The sequence below is a fragment of the Rhinolophus hipposideros genome, assembly GCF_964194185.1.
Source record: "Rhinolophus hipposideros genome assembly, chromosome: 4".
Classification (NCBI taxonomy): domain Eukaryota; kingdom Metazoa; phylum Chordata; class Mammalia; order Chiroptera; family Rhinolophidae; genus Rhinolophus; species Rhinolophus hipposideros.
The window spans coordinates 83,020,586-83,041,362 of record NC_138050.1 but is presented as its reverse complement, the minus strand read 5'-3'; the positions used below and the strand labels follow the sequence as shown (position 1 = coordinate 83,041,362).

At 36.3% G+C, this 20,777-nt stretch overlaps 1 protein-coding gene across 1 annotated transcript in view; it reads left to right on the top strand.

Annotated features, from left to right (window-relative positions):
- The window catches only part of BORA (BORA aurora kinase A activator), a 26,200-nt gene extending 5,423 nt beyond the window's left edge, over window positions 1-20,777 (top strand). The window contains 10 exon segments of the mRNA XM_081045900.1: window positions 1,314-1,359; window positions 4,228-4,309; window positions 9,959-10,024; window positions 10,573-10,629; window positions 11,043-11,269; window positions 11,850-11,979; window positions 14,737-15,344; window positions 19,528-19,659; window positions 20,564-20,614; window positions 20,616-20,777. Coding sequence (XP_080902026.1) covers window positions 1,314-1,359; window positions 4,228-4,309; window positions 9,959-10,024; window positions 10,573-10,629; window positions 11,043-11,269; window positions 11,850-11,979; window positions 14,737-15,344; window positions 19,528-19,659; window positions 20,564-20,614; window positions 20,616-20,663 — 1,447 coding nt within the window. The 3' untranslated portion in view covers window positions 20,664-20,777.

Sequence of the window (20,777 nt, the reverse complement as noted above, 5' to 3'; positions counted from 1 at the left end):
TTTTATGCCATGCTACACATAAAACATAACCAAAAGGCACACTGGTGTAAGCAAATGAGTCTGTCCATACAGGAGGTGAACAGTCATGAACCACCTTTCCCCTCCAAGGATCTATTGAGGGCATACCTGTAACCTGTATGCATCATGCCAGTGTTGTGTGATATGCTGGTCAAGATACTGTACCCTATATGCCTTCTACGATCTGGCCCTATAGTAGTTAGCCAAACTGATTTTCATGGCTTCTAGCGATTACTTGAATATCTTAGGTTCTTAAATTCCCTCTGATGAAGCAGCAAAAGGGTTTTGAATGAGGTGATGCTAGATCAGAGCTTAGTAATACTATATGCTATTAATATCATGCATTGCCATTTTGACCTGGTTATGTCCATGATGTGATGAAGAGAACTAAGTTATCCCCAAAATGGCTGTTGTTCAAGCTGAGATATGGGGATTGCTACTGTAGTCTTTCTCACAATTCCCTTATTTGAAAATCCACTTGATTTTAGTTTCTGAAATGTGCACATTATCATATAAGCTTTCTTAAGCTACAAACAGATACACATACGTATATATGAAGAAATTTTAAGACAGAAAAAAGTGTCTTACCAATTTATTAATGGAAAGCATATATTCTTTCCTGGAACAGATTAAAGAAGTGGTCTTACAAGGCTAACTGCTGAATCCTTGGCAAGTATACGTCTTGTACTTGAGACCCAACATTTTATACTAAATCTCACAGCCGACAAATTTGTGTTACTGTAATTGCATATTGTATCCAAGTAAAAAAAAAATCATTTGAACAAATTTTATAGTTGGTATTTTATTTCACAATTAATAATTTTGCTTATTTATTTAGCTGTCTAAGGATGATAATTTCTTCTCTTTCGGAGTAAGTTGATTCTAAAATTAGAACTATGATAAACATGCTATAATTGAAGAAAATAAATTTGGACAATTTTTAAATTTCTGTGGAATGAAATACTTTTAATTTGTTGTGATTAAAGGATAAAGCTTATCCAAATTACTTTCTTTGTGTTGTTAACAGTAATTTTTAAATTATATCATAACTCTTTGAAAAGAAAATAGTACTCTGTTCACACTAAATGAAAAAGAGGGAGTTAAGCCTAACAGCACAATGCTGAATATCTAAATATTATAGTGAACTATATGATAAGATTCCAATTTTTCTTTTAAAATGAGCTTAACATTTGCCAGTTTTCAACAGAAAGAAATTAGTTCTTTGAAAGATTATTTTCAATGTTCAATCAGCTGTAGTAATGGCCTGGTTATTTTTCCTCTTTATCTTTGTATAGAATGGATAAAGATGCGGAAGACAAAAGACAAAAAGCCATTGAAGAGGTAACTTAAAACTTGCTGATCATTAAACCAGTTAAGCGTCAATTCCGCATGCATGTCCCCTCTTTTAGGAAGACGTCCTTCCGGTCCTGTACTGCCCTGTCTCCTCACCCGCTCGCCTGTCCCCAGCTGTGTGAGCCCCGCTGTGTGTTCCCAGAAGACCAAAGTCTTGCAGCTAGTTCAGCGCCTCTCATAGCACTTACATACTATTGGAAGGATCTATTTAGTGCTTTTCTCCCCTGGACTGAATTCCTTTTTGGCCAATATTGCGCTTCCTTCATCTTTTCATTCTCAGGGCCTACCACACTTTGTCTTTTTTGTGCCTTCAGAATATCTATTAGCAGAAACTCTGTTTCAAGTTGGAGTTTATAGAAAGGAAGTTGAAGATTTTTAGAACTTGGAAATCTAAGTTGGCATTGGTAATGGGCTTTTTGTTGTTGTTAATACTTTGGATTTTTAAGACAATGTAATTCATGTAATAACATGTTTTGCTGATAGAAAAAAGTATATCAAAAATATAGGGTTTTTAAAAAAATGAAAATTAGGAACTAAGTTTTTTACTTTTGCTTCTTTGTTTGCTAAACTCTTAGAGCGCAAGTAAGGGTCATCTATCTAGTTATTTCCTCGGAAAGTCTTTATGTCATAGTAACATTTCTTATTTTTCCTTTTTCCCTCACTAGCCCGCTCTACTCACCTGTATTCCTTAGTGATACTTGTCTCTTCTGCGCCCCAAAAGACTTTAGCTGTGCCATGTTCAGAGATCAGGTGATACCTCTGCCCCCTTCTGCACCTATTTTTCTAGCATCGGTATTGAATAGTTTTATGTAAAAATATGCTTTACACCAAACATTATCTACTTCTTAGTCTATCTAGTAATTCCAAATTTTCATTCTGATCCAATTACTTGATTCCCCCCAGTTGAATATTCTCAGACTCTATCCCATTTCCTAACATTATGGAAAATATGCTTTCTCTTTAGAATCCTCAATATTAAATGGACATTCAGAAGAAAACTTAAGAGAATGAAGTCAGAGTGAAGATTAGAGTCAATGTACCAGAAACAAATTAAATTTTTTCATATATATAGAGGTTCCAAAAAAAGTATGCACATTTTAAGAAAGGAAAAAACTATTACAATTGTAATACTCAATATATACCAATAACAAAAGATGAATACAAGTCACGTTTGACTTCTGCAATTACAGGAGGTGCTAAGAGTGGTTACCATCAGCATCCAGACACTTCTAATTACAGTGAACTACTGCTTGAGCAACATTGACCAAAGTGTCCACTTGTATACATTCTTTTTGGGCACCCCCGGTATATGTACATATCTGAAAATAGAATAAATGCATGCACATAGTAAAAAGAAAAAAAGTTCAAACTGAACAAAAAGTAAATAAAGGGATGAGCCTCTTGTTCCCCCATCCGACTTCCTAAAAGTAACTACTGCAACATTTATACTTTAGATTACTTTTATGTAGGTAACACCTTGTGTCCTTTTAAGTATTTTACCTAAATAGGATCATCATTCTCATACTGTTTTTCATCTTGCTTTTTTTGCTTCACAATTTTTCTTAGATATTTTTTGATCATCAGCACATACTGAATGTATCATAACCTAACCCAGCCCCTACTGATAGATGTTTAGGTTGTGTTTGATGTCTTTCTATCACAAATAATGCTACAGTGAGCACACTTGAAAGTATATCTTTGTCTAATTGAAATAGACTTGCTAAGTCAGAGGCTTTGTGTTTTCAGTTTTGGTAAATTTTGCCATCTTGCCCACCCCACCCCCACAAAAAAGAGTTTGTACCAATTTTTACCCCTCGCTACCTTATGATACTTACTGTTTTCTGTCATATCTGCGGTACTGGTTATTAACAAACTTAATTTGTGCCACTCTTATTACCTTAAAATTTTTATCTTGTGATTTGGATTTGTATATCTTTCATTTTGAGTGAACTCATGCGTGGCTTCGTAAGTTTATGGGTCCTTTATATTTCTCTTTTTCTGGGATTTGGCCTATATCGTAATCTCTGCTCCCGCCTCCTCCCTTTTACATCTTTTCTTCATGCATTCATAGGTAGTTTAGTCAAGCAAAGTAGTTCTTTGTTATAGGTATAGCAAAATACAAAGGAAATGTTATGAATTGCCCCCAAACCATAGAGAGGGAAAGGAAGAATACCATTTTAGGCTTAATTTCATATCTAGAAGGAAAGAGGATAGACATGTAACCAAATGCTCTATCTCCATTTGAGTATACTGGCCAGCAGTATACTCAACACTAAAATGAGTTTTAGTGATCGTTGCTATCCATGATGTAAATATTCCAACTATGGCCAATCTCAAGTTACGAGTGTGGTATCACTGAATAGGAAAAGAAGTGTGATGGTACACCATTATATGTAGGCATTCCCCCACACAGATACAAAAGAGATTATTAACCCCAGGAACAGAATTCGCAAGTGATAATTTTGAGTATCCATACCTTTATTTTTAATGTAATTTAATTGTAAGTTTATATAATTTTATTTTTAATATTGGCTTTGCACAAAATATTTGAAAATTTCATAGTTAGATCTTGAGACCCAGTACAAGCCAGTTCCAGCACACCATTCATCCTGGCTTAGTGTCTCCATTTATTCCTTCTTCATGATCCCTTTTGTCATTCCCCCGCCTCCCCAAAAAGGAGTTAGGGAGAAATTAAAAACATTTTCTTTATGATTGATCATTATAATGAATGATTAAATATAACTATAAAGTTAGTGTATAATATGTTTGGTGGTTATTTAAAAATAACATGAGTACTCTTTCATATTTTGAGGGGAATTTATGCCTAATTGTGTGACTTTAATTCTGTTCTCCTAGTTTTTCACTAAGGATGTCATCGTACCCTCTCCTTGGACTGATCATGAAGGGAAACAGCTTTCAGAATATCATTCCAATAAATGTGAGTATACTGAAAATCACCTGATCAAAGATTGTAAAGTTTAAAAAAAATCAGTGAATTGAATCAGTCATCCAAAACCTTCCCAAAAGCCGAAGTCCGGGACCAGATGGCTTCACTGGTGAATTCTACCGAACCTTCAAAGAGGATCTAATACCAATCCTGCTCAAACTCTTCCAAAGCATTGAAGAAGAGACAGTACTCCCTAACTCATTTTATGAGGCCAACATTACCCTGATACCAAAACCTGGTAAGGACAACACAAAAAAAGAAAACGACACACCTATATCTCTGATGAATACTGATGCAAAAATCCTAAATAAAATTCTAGCAAATCAAATACAACAATGTATTAAAAAGATTATTCATCACCACCAAGTGGGGTTCATCCCCGGGGCACAAGGATGGTTCAACATCTGCAAATCCATCAATGTGATATATCACATGAACAAAATAAAGGACAAAAATCATATGATTATATCAATTGATGCAGAAAAAGCATTTGACAAGATACAACATCCATTTATAATTAAAACACTTGACAAAATAGGTATAGAAGGAAAATACCTTAACATAATAAAGGCCATATATGACAAGCCCTCAGCTAATCTCATAATTAATGGTGAAAAGCTGAAGCCCTTTGCTCTATGTTCAGGAACATGACAGGGCTGTCCCCTATCACCTCTACTTTTCAACATAGTGTTGGAAGTCCTTGCTAGAGCCATCAGGCAAGAGAAAGAAATACAAGGCATCCAAATTGGGAATGAAGAAGTTAAATTGTCACTCTTTGCAGATGGCATGATGCTATATATAGAAAACCCTAAAGACTCCACCAAAAGGCTGTTAGAAACAATCAATAAATACAGTAAAGTTTCTGGCTACAAAATCAACATACAACAGTCCATTGCATTCCTATGTGCTAACAATGAAATCTCAGAAAAAGAAATACAAAAAGCAATTCCCTTTGCAATTACATCAAAAAGAATAAAATACCTAGGAATAAACTTAACCAAGGATGTGAAGGATTTATATGCTGAAAACTATAAGACATTTTTGAAAGAAATTGAAGAAGACACAAAGAGATGGAAAGACATTCCGTGCTCATGGATTGGAAGAATAACATAGTTAAAATGGCCATATTACCCAAAGCAATATACAGATTTAATGCAATCCTCATCAAAATCCCAGTGGCATTTTTTAAAGAAATAGAACAAAAAATCATCAGATTTGTTTGGAACCACAAAAGACCCTGAATAGCCAAAGCAATCTTAAGAAAAAAGAACAATACTGGAGGTATCGCACTCCCTGACTTCAACTTGTACTACAGGGCTACAATAATCAAAACAGCATGGTATTGGCAGAAAAACGGACACATAGACCAATGGAATAGAATTGAGAACCCAGAAATAAAAGCACATAATATGGACAGATAATTTTTGACAAGAAGCTAAAAACATACAATGGAGGAAAGACAGCAATAAATGGTGCTGGGAGAATGGGATAGCCACGTGCAGAAGAATGAAACTGGACCGCTATCTGTCACCATGTGCCAAAATTAATTCAAAATGGATCAAAGACTTAAGCATAAGACCTGACACAATAAACTGCATAGAAGAAAACATAGGTACTAAACTCATAGACCTTGGGTTCAAAGAGCATTTTATGAATTTGACTCCAAAGGCAATGGAAGTAAAAGCTAAAATAAACAAATGGGACTATATGAAACTTCAAAGCTTCTGCTCAGCAAAAGAAACCATCAACAAAATAAAGAGGCAACCAACTGAATGGGAGAAGATTTTTGCAGACAGTGCCTCCGATAAGGGGCTAATATCCAAAATATACAAGGAACTCATGAAGCTCAACAACAAAAAAACAAACAACCCAATTGAAAAATGGGCAGAGGACCTGAAGAGACATTTCTCCGAAGAGGACATACAAATGGCAGATAGACATATAAAAAAACGCTGAACATCACTAATCATCAGAGAAATGCAAATAAAAACCACAATGAGATATCACCTCACCCCAGTCAGAATGGCTATCATCAACAAGACAAATAGTAGCAAGTGTTGGAGAGGCTGTGGAGAAAAAGGAACCCTCATACACTGTTGGTGGGAATGCAGACTGGTGCAGCCGTTATGGAAGGTGGAGGTTTCTCAAAAAATTACGAATAGAATTGCCCTATGACCCAGCAGTCGCTCTCCTGGGTATCTACCCAAAAAATTTGAAAACATTTATACATAAAGACACGTGTTCTTCAATGTTCATTGCAGCTTTGTTTACGGTGGCCAAGACATGGAAACAACCCAAATGTCCTTCGATAGATGAATGGATAAAGAAGTTGTGGTATATATACACAATGGAATACTATTTGGTGGTAAGGAAAGATGATATAGGAACATTTGTGACAACATGGATAGATCTTGAGAGTATAATGCTAAGCGAAATAAGTCAGACGGAAAAAGCAGAGAACCATATGATTTCACTGACTTGTGGTATATAAACCAAAAACAACAAAAGAACAAGACAAACAAATGAGAAACGAAAACTCATAGACACAGATAATAGTTTAGTGGTTGCCAGAGGGTAAGGGGGGTAGGGGGAGGGAGATGAGGGTAAGGGGGATCAAATATATGGTGATGGAAGGAGAATGACTGGGTGGTGAACACACAATGGGATTTATAAATGATGTAATACAGAATTGTACACCTGACATCTATGTAATTTCACTAACAATTGTCACCCCAATAAATTAAAAAACCTAAGAACCCCTTAAAAAAAAATCAGTGAATGTGAAGCAACATGTAGTGAAGTGTCAGTTAATAAAAGTGCTTTGGTAAGGAACTTACTATAAATTAAATTTCTAGATACCAGAGGAATTAACTATATAAGAATTAGGATTCAAAATTTGACTAAAATGTACTGAATCGGTTTTTTGCATCCTATTCTGTATTTAACTTTTTCTTCGTGGCCATTGTGAATATCATTTATCATGATGGTTACGAAGGATACATAGATGCAGAAATAGGATTCAATATAGAGTTGTTAGTGATTTTTGCAATGATTTTGAAGGTTAACTTTTTAAATGAAATCCTTAAATTACTTTCCATTTGTTTCTTTTTAATTTCTTATTTCTCTTGCTCGTTTTTTATCTTTTAATTGCTTTACTTTTTGCTAATTTGCTGAGTTCTTATAAAGGTAGAGGAAAGACATACACTTGACCTAGGACAGTGTAATACAACTGATTATCTGCAAAACTAATAAGGAAATTAAGGGCAAGCCAGTAATCTTTTCAAGTATTTTTCTACCTCCAGGAAGTTGGTTATCTTATCTTTGTTCTCACTGTCCTGTGAGTTATTAGTAGTGTTCAAATATTACTTGTATATATGAAGCCCTCATTTCAGTGACATTACCCACTCTTCTATGTAGCATACATTAATTATGCTCGCAGCAGAAGAGAATGTTTGTTCCATTCTTTATCAAAAACACAATAATAGGTCAAATGGATTGAGTACTTACCATGGCCAGAAGACTGCGAAGTACTCTCAGTAATTCCTTAACAATAGCTCATATGTGAGGTAGGTGCTATTATTGGCCCCATTTCATAGGTGAGAAAATACAGTTTTAGAAAGGTTAGAGTGCTTGCTCAGGATTACAGAAATGATAAAAGTGGTGGGACGTGGGTTCAAAACTGGGCATTCTAAGTTCAGATTCTGTATTCGCAGCCCTTACAACCTGAAGGTAGCATGCAGTAGTGGATGGAGGGCCTGGATTGTAGACCTGCTACTGTAAACCAGAAAGGGTGACTTAAATTATTTAATCTCTTTAGACTTCAGTTTTATATTTGTAAAATAACGGGGTTGAACTACGTGGTTGTCTGTTAATGACTCTTCCAGCTCTAAAATTCTATGTCTAAGATGACATTTTCATAGACACTAGTTCCCCCCCCCCCAATTCTTTAATTTTTGATTTTTGGACAAATGAACTAACCTTCTTAATGTGATCCTTTTTATAAAATAATTATCATTTACTAAGTACCCAGTTTTGGTTACAATGATAGAGGATCAGGAAAATGCTGAAATACGACAGCCTCTTTATTGCGCGAATCCAGCTCAGGATGACAGAATGCAACGGTTAGTAGGGTGGGCTCCAGGGTTGTCCTGTCCAGTATGGCGTGGGGAGACAATTCTCCATGGTCTCGAATTTCTGCGCATCAAGCGAGGAGTGGTATGGAGTGGTTTTTTCCCAAACTATCTTTTCAAGGATGTTTGTATTGTGAACATCCATGGAAGACAGACATAGTGTTCCTCCAGAGCAGAGGGTAGGTTTTGTGTTTTCCTCTGGAGTAGGTTTGCTTGCAGCCTACTATAAAAGAATGTTATTTCCCAAGCTCAGGGTTCCTCAAGTGTGATGAAAACCCACTGTGTGCCACATCCACCTGGACTGTTTCATGTCACCTCCTTGGGTCTTAGGGGCAAAGGAAACATGAGCATGAACCTCCTGCCTGCTGTGCTGGGAATAGTGAAGTCCTTTGTCTTTGACCCAGAAACCTCTTGTCTTCAACCAGCATCCATGGAATGTTGACACGCTAAATTGTCAGCTTGCAAGTAGGGTAAAATCTGAGCCCTTTCACAGGTCTTGACATCTGGTAGCCACTAGCGAAATGTGCTTTTTAAAATTAATTAAAATTAAAAACTTAGATTCCTTGTTCCACTATTCGCATTTCACATTTAAGGTGTTTGGACTCCAGCCTAAAGAGCAAGGACATGACAGGGTTTTCGGTCAGAAGGTAGGAGGGGGTAGTGGGGGGAGGGCGTGCCTTGATTATATTTACCTCATAGTAGGTCAGGCCTACAGTAGAGAAGGAATTTGATTCTAGCATTTTATTTTTTTATGCATTCTGATAATATTTAATAGGAAACTTTAACTCATTCACCCACCCCACCCACTTACTCATTCGCACATTTACTTATTTAGCTTTATTAGATTACTGGTCTTTATTCTGTTATTTTAAGCTTTGTGGGTTTTTGGGTCTCCTTGTTTTTTCTTTCCTTTTATTTTGCTTACATTAGTCATTTTCGTTATTGTTTTAGTCTTTTTGTCTGATGATATTCAAATTATAAAGCTTAATATTTAGCATTAACTTTCAGTTTTTTAAAGAATTATTTGCAGCCATATTTTTGACTCCTGTTGTGAAAAAAACTGAGTGTGGTTTTATTTATCAAATTTTAGGTTTTGTCAAGGTGATTTGGCATTTTAATTCAGACAATTTTATCCAAACCCATTTGGCAAAAAACATTAAGTGACAGAATCTGTTTAAGGGAATTGACTATGGCTAACATGCATCCCCACCTTTTAAAGTTGACAGCATGTAGAGCAACTGTGCTTTCCTTAAAAACGATTACATGGTGCCTCCTAATTTGCTTTACAGCAGTAATCCTTCAAGTTTTATCTTTGTGCGCCCTCAAAATTAATAAAAATTAAATAAATAATAGAAATATGCCTAATTATACAATTATGTATGCTGACATTTATTTTTTAAATGTAAAATAAAACCTTCCACTTTCTTCACTTCCTTACCCTGGAAAAAGTAACCCTAAAGTACATGAACAATATAAAATGTAAGATTTTTCACTTAAAATGTTTTTACAGGTATTAACATAAATAATGAATCTCCTGCTGGAAAAAAGCTGACCATTCATTCTGAGAAAAACAATGGTGAGTATGAACGCAATCTGAAAAGATGCTCCACAGTAAGCCACATTTAAGTTTAAATTCAGTTCATGTGGTAACACTTGACTCTAGAATTGAAATTGTTTACTTTTTATGAAGGCATTATATGAGAGCTGGCTTTTAAAAACCATTAGAATAGATACATGCAGCCGTGTTTTAGAAATAGCAATATTGTGTTGTTTTCTTATTCAAAGCATGGGAATTGATTTCTGGATTTGGAAAGCATTTTTTTGAAAAGTTGTTCATATTGGGAAATCTATCTCCAAATACAGCCTGGCTTCTTTTTTGATTCGGGCGCCAGCAGAACAAGCAGGGGTTCATTTTAACCACTCACAGGCTTACATCAGTGCTGGAAAATGTGGGAAACCACTTACAGGAAGGTGGCATGTTATGTCATAGATGCACAAATGAAATAGGTCAGTTTGTTTGGCTGGAACATCGTGGGACAGTGGTTGGTTGGGAAGCTCATGCTACATGTAATGTGCTTGCATTGATTTGTCCATGTTTGTATTTTTTTATCTGCTTGTTTCTAGCTGCTTGTCAGACATTGCTATCTCTTCCTGTGGATTTTAATTTAGAAAATATATTAGGTGAGTATTGGATTTATTTAAACCTTTAATAACTTAAACAAAAGGTTTTGGTTTGATGGCTTTTTGTAAGTGGAAATATGTGGAATTGCCTTTTTCTGAAAAAGGGAAACCATCCTGAAATTTCTACTTTTTTTTTTCAACCTGGCTTGAATTAGTCTTTTTATCACAATTAACCTTACTTTAGACATAAACTACTTATAGACACATCTTATTGGTATACTAATAATGAAGCATTGAAAAAGAAGAAATAATTCCATATTTGAAACATCACATACATTGTTAAGCTTTGCCCTCTGTTTCAAAACAATCCCAACATAGAGAGCATGATGGTTTTTAAAAAATCAGGTAACTGAAGTATAATTGTTCTTCAAAATAACTCACTTTGCCTTTTATTCTGTTAACATTAAATACAGGTGACTATTTTAGATCTGATGAATTTGCAGATCAGTCTCCTGGCAACCTCAGCTCATCATCCCTCAGAAGAAAGCTATTTTTAGATGCCAGTGGAAGTATCTCTGAGTCCTTACCTCCGTCTTCTCCCAGAAGTCCTCGCAGTGGTGCTCAAGCATCACTTGAGGTTTTCTGTTCAATAGATTTATCTCCTGTACAGTGTAGGAGTCCTGTGCAGACACCAAGTTCGGTAAGAAGTGTATTAAAAGTGGTTGGTTAGTTTGCTGTATATATACTTGAACCTTGATGCTCATATTGCACTCAAGAGAAACAGTTGTCTTTTCAGTTTTATATTTTATGAGGATTAGATTAGTTCACATTTTGTCATTAGTCAGGAATGTTTTGGGTCAGACTTTCCAATTTTGAATTGAGAGATATATGGGATAACCAAATTTATCGTATCTCAAGGAATTTCAATATAAGTATTTACTAAATTATGTAAGATTTTCAGTATAACACAACTGGATTGACATTAATGGAGTAATTATTTAAAAGCTTTTCATAAACAGCTGCTTAGTATGAAATATAATGTTTGTTTAAACCTAGTGCATTTATATTTTATTTTGACTAACATATTCTGTTTCAAAACTTTTATAATAATTTTAGTTGTCCATGTTATAAGATGCCTTGACTTTTGGCATCTTTCCTTTGGGGGAATGACCAGAGTTTATGCGATCTATTTTATAAATGTGTTTCGAATATGAAGATAAATAGGATACGGTATAATGAGAAAGGAAACATATAGTTTTATTTTTTTATTTTTATCATAGGGGCAGTTTTCTTCCAGCCCTATTCAGGGTAGTGCAAAAAAATACAGTTTGGGAAGTATAACCAGTCCACCTATTTCTTCACCCACTTTCTCACCAGTTGCATTTCAAATAGGAAAGACACCACTCTCAGGTATGTCTCATAAAATACCTAATTTAAATTTTTATATCATCAATATTTGATATTAAAGAGCCTCTTTTTAGCTTATTCTAACTGTAGAACTCTAAATGACCACTTCGAGGTTATTTTTAATTTAGAAACTTTGGTTTTTTGTTTGTTTGTTTGTTTTTACAAAAGGAACAATTTACCTTCAAAAACAGATTTTTGGCAAAGTTCTACTCTAGTGTTAAATACAGGTAATTTGATGTCAGATGTTCTTATAAAGGGAGTAAAAGAAAGATGTCAATTTTAGAGGTAAGTTGGTTTTGGCATGCTTTGATTTTGCTTCTTACCTATAGGTTCATACTTTGGTAATTGGGTATCACATTTTGAAAAGGGGGCCCGGCCCGGTGGCTCAGGTGGTTGGAGCATCGTGCTCCTAACGTCCGAGGTTGCCAGTTCGATTCACATGGGCCAATGAGCTGGGTGGTGGCCAGTGTGACCGGAGCTGGCTCTGGCTCTGTTCTACACAACTAGTCTGAGAAATAACGGCTTGAACTGGAGTGAGGGGAGGGAGGCGGAAGAAGGGGAAAAAAAATATGTATATATTTTTAAAAGATATGTTTGAGTAAGGTTTTTAAAGCAAATAGAGCATGTGGAAGTTTACGTATTTCTCTTTGTAGTGTGTCAGTTTCTCTGAAAAACAGCGCTTTTTGAAAATTATTCACAATAAAAAACCTATTCATAGTAAATAAAATTGGAAGACTGAAACTATTTTTCAGTTTTTCCATAGTTCTATACACACAGATACACACAGTTCTGGATCCTGCTTTTTTTCACAAAGCACTTGTATTATGAGTATTTTCATAGGTCATTCAAGTCATTTATTATTGTCTGAATCCATAATTTTGAGTCACTATATATTATTCCATTTCATGGATGTTTTCAACCACTGATAAATCATTTGTTTTCAACCACTGATAAATATTTAAATTGTTTCTACCTTTTTAAAATCACGTAACTAATTATCCTTGTATATACATTTTGTTATACATACAGAGTGCCAAAAAAATGTATACACATTTTAAGAAAGGAAAAAACTATTAAAATTGTAATACTCAATATATACTAATAACAAAAGATGTATATAAGTCAGATTTGACTTCTGCAATTACAAGAGATGCTCAAAGTGGTTACCATCAGTCTCCAGACTCTTCTGATTACGGCAAACTACTTGAGTAAGGTTGACCAAAGTGTCCACTTATATACATTTCTTTGGCCCCCCGGTGTTTATATCTTTGGTTAAATTCTCAGAAGTGGAATTATTTGGTCAAAAGGGATGAATGTTTTTAAGGCTTGATGAAGTCTGTCAAATTATCTTCGTAAAAGGTTGCACCAATTGAAATTTTCATCAATAGTATATGAGAAAGTTAGTTTCTCAACATGCAGAAACATTGATTTCCTCATTCTTTTTTGAAGTTTGTTAATTTGGTACATTACAAAATGGTCTCTTACTGTTTCAATTTTTGTGTCTTTGATTATTATGATGTTGAATTCTTTCTGAATTTTTATTGGTCATTTATGTTGGGGTGGGAGGTTATTAGTTCAGACTTAAGTATTTCTGTTAAAGAAATGGTCACTTACTGCTTGAACTTCCATATTTTTTTATTATTTGTATGACTACACTTCATGTGTTATTTGCCATTGGGGGGATTGTTTCTGCTTTTACCCATCTTTTTAAAACTTTCATTTTTATTAAGCCAATGAAATTATAAAAACTATTATAAGTATTTTTATCTCTTTGATTATCATTGTTAAGCTCTTTATTATTGCAAATATTATTTCACAGTTTTTTGTTTGCATTTTAATGTTGCTTATAGTATTTTGCATAAACACACGGAGTTTTGTATACACTAGTTCCCCTTTTCTGCGGGGATACATTCCAAGACCCCCAGTGGATGCCTGAAACTGTGCATAGTACTGAGCTCTATATACACCAGGTTTTTTTTCCTATGCAGACATACGTGTGATAAAGTACAATTTATAAATTAGGCCCAGTAAGAGATTAACAACAATTACATAATAAAATAGAACAATTATAACAATATACATTAATAAAAGTTATGTAAATGTGGAGTCTCTCCCTCTCTGTCTCTCATAACTGATCTGATAGCTGAGACAACTGCTAAGTGAGGGGTAGGCAGCATATACAGTGTGGATATGCTGGGCAACGGGATGGATGATCTTTGTCCCAGGTGTGACGGAGCGGGCCAGCATGAGATTTTATCAGGCTGCTCAGAACAGTGAGAAATTTAAAGCTTAGTGTTTATTTCTGGAATTTCCCATTTAGTATTTTTGGACTAGAATTAACCGCAGGTAACTGAAAACACGGAAAGTGAAACTATGGATAAGGGTGGCTACTATATTTCATTGATCAGTTACAGCTATTAATTTGTAGCTGTCAGCTGATTTGCCTGGTATCTTCTTTGTACATGAATATTGTTATAGTAGCAATATGTTTGTGAGGAAATAACTCTCAGGGAAATATGTTTGTGAGGAAATAACTCTAATTTAAAAAGGGAAAGTGCCAGAGGAATTATTTTTGAAGAGCCTCATTTTACTTGAGACATTCATTTGTGCTGTTGCTTTTAACCCCCAAATTTTACTTCAGTAAACAGCACAACTATTAGAAATCCATTCTTTTCCTGGCATGAAACATGATTACCGTTTAGTAATGGCTTTTCCATTTTTGTGTTCTTATGATGTAATTTTTCCCGCCCAATCTTTCAGAACAAAGGAGGTTTACTGTGCACTCTCCTGATGCTTCGTCTGGAATAAATTCCAATGGAATTACTAATCAGTGTATCAGAAGTCCTTATATAGATGGCTGCTCACCAATTAAAAATTGGTCTCCTATGAGACTTGAGATGTACAGGGGTGGTGCTCAGTATCGGACCTCGCTGATTCGGATACCGTTTACTCTGGGGGCTCCCACTGAAAATGAAGAAGATAACATGAATACTCCTTCCACGGCTGCCTCATCACCTGCCATGGATGCTGCTGGAGTCCACCCGAGGCAGCTGAGAGGTGACGCTTCTCCACGTGGTGCACATGTCCTAGTGACCGCCATGTCTGTGACTCAGAATCAGCCTCGTGCTACTGCAAAAGGCTTAGCGCTGCTGCAGGACGCTGAAACTGAGGAGAATGACACTGTGGACATGGTGGACCCTGTAGAGATAGCAGATGAGAACACATGGATTAAGGAGCCACTGGATCCTGGGAGTTTGCCCATGACTGATTCTGTGAGTGGGATCGCCCTCAGCATTGAGAGCTCGCATATGTGCATGTCGCCGCTTGCAGAAAGCAGCGTCCTTCCTGGTGAGAGCAGTAACGTTCAGGTACAGTACTGTCATATTCTGTAGTCCTCCCCTGGCTCCCTGGGTGTTCTTTATTATCCTTCCTTTTCTAAGATTATGGGAAGAGAAAATGCATTACATGGCAGGCCTGGAGCATGGTACAGCGTAGTAGAATGTTTTGTAAATATTAGGTGGATGCAAAAGTAATCGCGGTTTTTGCACTTATTTTTAACCTTTTAAACCACAATTACTTTTGCACCAACCTAATGCGGTACTAGTTGACATCAAGAAGGTTAGTTTCTTGTAAGTTGGACTGGTAATGCATATTTAATATTCACATTAACTGATACTTATTTGGAGTGGGAAAAAGGAGAGCAGAATAGAAATCAAGCTGCTCTATGTTTTACTGACTGCTAGAGTCAGACAACTTCTTAGGATTCATCTTTCTTTCATGTGGAGCTAGTACCAAAGGAATTCAATTTCTGGTATGGTATTTGTATTCTAAAAATACACTAACTTTGTTTTTTCCTTTCTATGACTTAGGGAGAAAAAAACTGAGTTTAGAGCACCTTTATGTAATTTTTTTTTTGTACTTTTAAAAATGTGATTTTATAACCAACATTTTCCATATAATCAGACATGTCCAATTTTGCAATATCTGGCATGATTCATTTGACAGACGTACTTCATAGCCAGCACTTACTTTCAGAAAGACATTTGTCCCATTAATTGCCATACTCTTTGAGCTGAAAATTTTGGAAGAACTTTAAAATATTGAGAAAGGCAATTTTTACCTGCTGTTTTATAGTAACAATATCTTACACTTATGTAGCTCTTACTATATGTCAGGCATTATTCTGAATACTTTGCATGTGTTAATTTGTTTAATCTTGACAACAATCCTGTGAAATAGGTGTGCTATTATCTGCATTTTACAGATGAGGAAACTGAGGGTCAGAGAGGTTAAGTAAATTGCCTATATGGCTAGTGAGTGGTGGAGCCAAGATTTGAATCCTGGCAGTCTGGCTTTAGTCTATGTTCTTTAATCCAAATTTACACTGACTCAGTAATAGCTAATATTTACACAGTATTTCAGTGTTCCAGTCACCACTCTTCTAACCACTTTATATATATATTCATTTCATTCTCACAACAACTCTATAATGCTTTAGTGCTCAGTTTGGGCATGCTAAAATTTAAAACTCATAAAGGGACTCTAAGTGACCCAAAGTTAGATGTAATCTTTTGCTCATATTTTTATGCCAATGTTGTGTCCTGACTTGTAGGATCATTGCTCAAAAAAAAGGAAAAAACCCAAAACGAACACTAGAATCACTTTTACCTATTTTAGCTTCTAAATTTGGTTCCTGAGTTAAAATTCACATACAGTCAAACTTAGCTTTAAAGGCATAGTGAATTTCTTTTTCTCTCTCCCTTTTTCTCACTACCTCTTTTTTCAGAGCATCTATAGAAGAATAAAATACTTTCACTGAATACACTTCCATCATCCAATGTAACTACCCATTGGAAACCTGTATCACTACTAAGTTGTCATCCACTCCATCTGTATTTGAGTACCTGAGGGGACATTCCAGTCCATCTGGGGACTTCTCTTACCATTATAAGCCTCTTCCTTGCATTGAGCTAAAATACGGGTCTGTCTGTGATATCTACCAGTAAGTTTCAGTTTTACCCTTCGGACCATATCATAATAATGCCCACCTTTTGTAGATCATTTTGTAGTTGAAAAGTATTTTCATACATTCGTATTTGCCTACCACAGAGGTAGCTTTCAAACCCAAGACAGCCCTATTTTCCGAGGACCTTTTGACTTGCTTTATCATTTGTGGGTTGCCCTCCATGTATTGTACTCAGCTGTCATCATCCTGTGGATTCTCCTGTGTTCTGTATTGTTTTCTGTATCCCATTCTTCTCTTTGAGGGAGCTGCAGCATGCAAGATGGGATAGACCCTTAGAGCCCTGGTAGGATTAGCAGAGCAACCCTTCCACTTTTATACACAGATGGGGCAGAGAGCAGGGGTGGGCATGAATGCAAATATTTGTAGCTTGGGGGCCCGTGGTGGGGGAGGGGGTGGCTATTGCATCTTTAAAGAACACAAGGAACATAGCGTTGTTAACACAAATGGCAGATTTCAGTTTCTTTCCTAGCTGTTAGTTTTACAAATTTCAGAAAGTGACTTGAATGTGTTCCCTCTTATTTAAATAAATGGGGATGATAATAGGATTATAGGATAACAGTACGATCATTGTGATTTGAGTTGGTGTAACCAACGGTGCCCGAACACCGTTTTCACTATGGGATGGGAGACCAAGTCCTCTGTGAAAGGTAAGCAAGAGGGACAGGCAATGAGGAGGAGGAGGAGGAGGGAAGGAAGGGCCCAAGTGCAGAGGTCAGCTTTCAAGGAGTACACTGGAAGCCACAGCGGTTGTCATTCGGGACCCTGGAAGGTTTTTAAAAGACCATATCTGATTTATGTGGGAGAAAAATAAACTTAGTAGCCGTGTATATGATGACTGGCCCTAGAAACACCGCTTTAAAATCAGCGTAGTCCAACTGGAAGAATGGAAACCTGCAGTCAGAACTGTTTGAATTGGTTACGGGCTGAGGGATCCTAAGGCAAGATCCACGTGGGAGTGAACAGAGCGTGACCTTTTAGTTTTTTTGAGCATCTCATCCTTCTCAGCTGTAAAATGATGCCGATGGCTTTCTGCCTGTGGGGCGACAGATGATGATCTGTGTGGTCTGCGTGGTACTTACCAGGCATCGACATTCGTAGGGGTCTAGGTGAGAGCCAGAGGGGTCAGGCATCCTCTTCCAGCTGCCCATTGCTCCTCTTCCTAGAAGGCGACGAGCTCCTGGGTGCCTTACTCACTCCCTGCTGTACTATTCCCCTCCCTTGGTAGAGTCGTTTTGAGTTTTGAGTTCTATAAGCCAGTGGTTCTGCACTGGTGAATAATAAAAGGAAGAGTAATTGGCAGATTCCCTGAAAGCAATCCGATGATTACATTTTTGACCAAATAGCTGTTGAATGATTAGCCAAACAAGCTGTTTACCCTGGGATGGTAATATTTCTTTTTACACGTCACAAGGGTTTTGTTCAAATGGAATTTGACTTTCTCCATAGTGAACAAATATGCATCTATCCCTGAAAACTGGAAACTTTTTTGTGACAAAATGCACTTTTTAGGCTGCTGCTTGTGATGGGGGCGAAGTACACCTTTCCGTTCCCTCGAATCCAGTTTGGAGAACAAGGCTTAAGTACAGGGTGAATCCTTGTGGGGTTTTGTGTTTGTGCTCCTACTCTGCAGGTAAATGCTGTGTGTGTAGTGGACAGGGAGGCCTTTGGAGCCTCAGGTCTTCACCTCATGCTGACGCTGTAAGTTAACCTTTCTGAGCCCCGGCTGCCTCATCTGTGAAGTCAGGAGGAAATGAGAATGGTATTATATACAGTGCCGTATAGAGGGCCTGGCACATTTTTAGGTACCCAGTAAATATTTATTGTATGTACTATCACTGAAGTTTGCTAGAATCCCTTTTTCCTCTTGCTCTCTTGGGAAGTAACAGTGTATATAATATGCTACAATTTAAATGAAAGGTGAACTAAGACCTAGAGCCATTTATATCTGGTATTATGATGAAGCTTTTTATTTCAACCCTGGGTGTTAGATTTAGCCCACCTTTCTAAAAATGTGTATAATTTTGAATACTCTTAAAGATGGCATGCCTTTTAGGTAAATTTTGTTTAGAGATGTAACCAAAGCCATTTAAAGAGAAGCTTTGCAAATGAGTTGGAAGGTAAAGTTGAACGTAATCCTCGCTTTTATCTGAGTGTGATCACAAAATAACAGGAAAGCGTGTTCATGGCTTGTTCACTGATTCTGAGGGAAATTACAAGACATATTAGAAGGAACTGTAAAGTGACTACTTTGAAGAACCAGTTCTATGTAGAACTACCTTTTGTTTATATATTTCTTTTAAATTTTATTGAATATTAATATTAAATGTTACATTGTATTCAGTTGTAAACGGTAGTATATATTCACTTATTTTAAAATTTTACAATTTATATGTCATATATTTGTATATATAAATTTTATATTTTTAAATAAATTGAAACAAAAAAGTTCCTCAAAATAAATTGTGGATTAAGTGAATTGGCTTGCAGTGTTATCCTTAGTATTTTTTTCTCCTCGTTCCTGTCAGATGGATAGTGGCTATAATACACAGAACTGTGGAAGCAACTTTATGGATACGGTTGGGGCAGAAAGTTACTGCAGAGACAGTGATGCACAAACCCTGGAAGTTGAGAATAAATCTCACATTTTAAATAGACAGGTATGGAAAAATAACTTGATATGGTTGTAGGCTATAAGTGTTTATAAATATGACTTTTCGGTCAATTTTTTTCTCCATTTTGCTTAAAGTTTTGTTCATGCCTCATCTAGTCTTCAGGTGACTTAACAGCAGAAGGTGGTTTTTAAATGGAAGCACTTCAGTTTCCTAACTCTTCTGCTCTGAGTGTCAGAGGAGAGGTTGGGGAGGGAGAGCTAGCCCTGCTTTGGAGTTAGTGCTTGAAATAAGTTCCTTAAAACTAAGGAAGAGTCGGGAGTGCCAGAGGAGAGTCAGAGGTTTTTGCCTCTAATATTGTCTCACAGCTAAACACAAAGAATTTTGATTAAGAGGGAAATGGTACAATTGAGAGGCTATACAGCAAATTAAGAACACTCAAAGGTACAGGCTCTAGATTTTGGATGCTGAATAACACATAGGTATTTTGTATACTATTTATACAAATACATAGTTGATGAGGACATTTACCGAACCTTCTAGATAGGATGATTATATGACTGTATGTTCATATTTAAAGAAACCTGTAAGTTTAGGTACTAATCAGGAGAATCTTTGATTTTTATGTCAATTTATTAATAAACAGAATAAACAGCAAGTGCGCTACTGAAACCTAAACCTCCAAATGAATATTAAGATTCAATATGGAGGCCACTTTATTTTCCCTCGCCTCCATTTTGTTCTGAGACGGGACTGCAGTTGTCCATTTAAAAGGAAGTGAGCATTAAGATACAGGAAATACTCTTTTGTGATACAAAATATTGATTTGAAAAAACCGTTTTACTGTCCCTTTAGAACCTGCATTCAGGTCTTAAAAACGGGTCTCATTATAGTTGCACCCTTGAGTGGTCCTATTTAACCTGAAATTAAGGTGTTTTCTTCTCTTTCACAGCAGGACCACACAACACAGAGGTGTTGGATGAAAACAGCAAATCCTCCCTTAATGCAGCAGTCCACAGCATACCTTTCAGAACCAAAGACTTGCTGAATAGCTCCTCGCATATGCGATCGTGATTGGGGAAAAAACTGCTTCAACTAACATGCTTAGCTTTTTTTCTTTCCCTCCTTAATGTGAAAAATCAAGGGCTTAATTTAGTGACATAGGA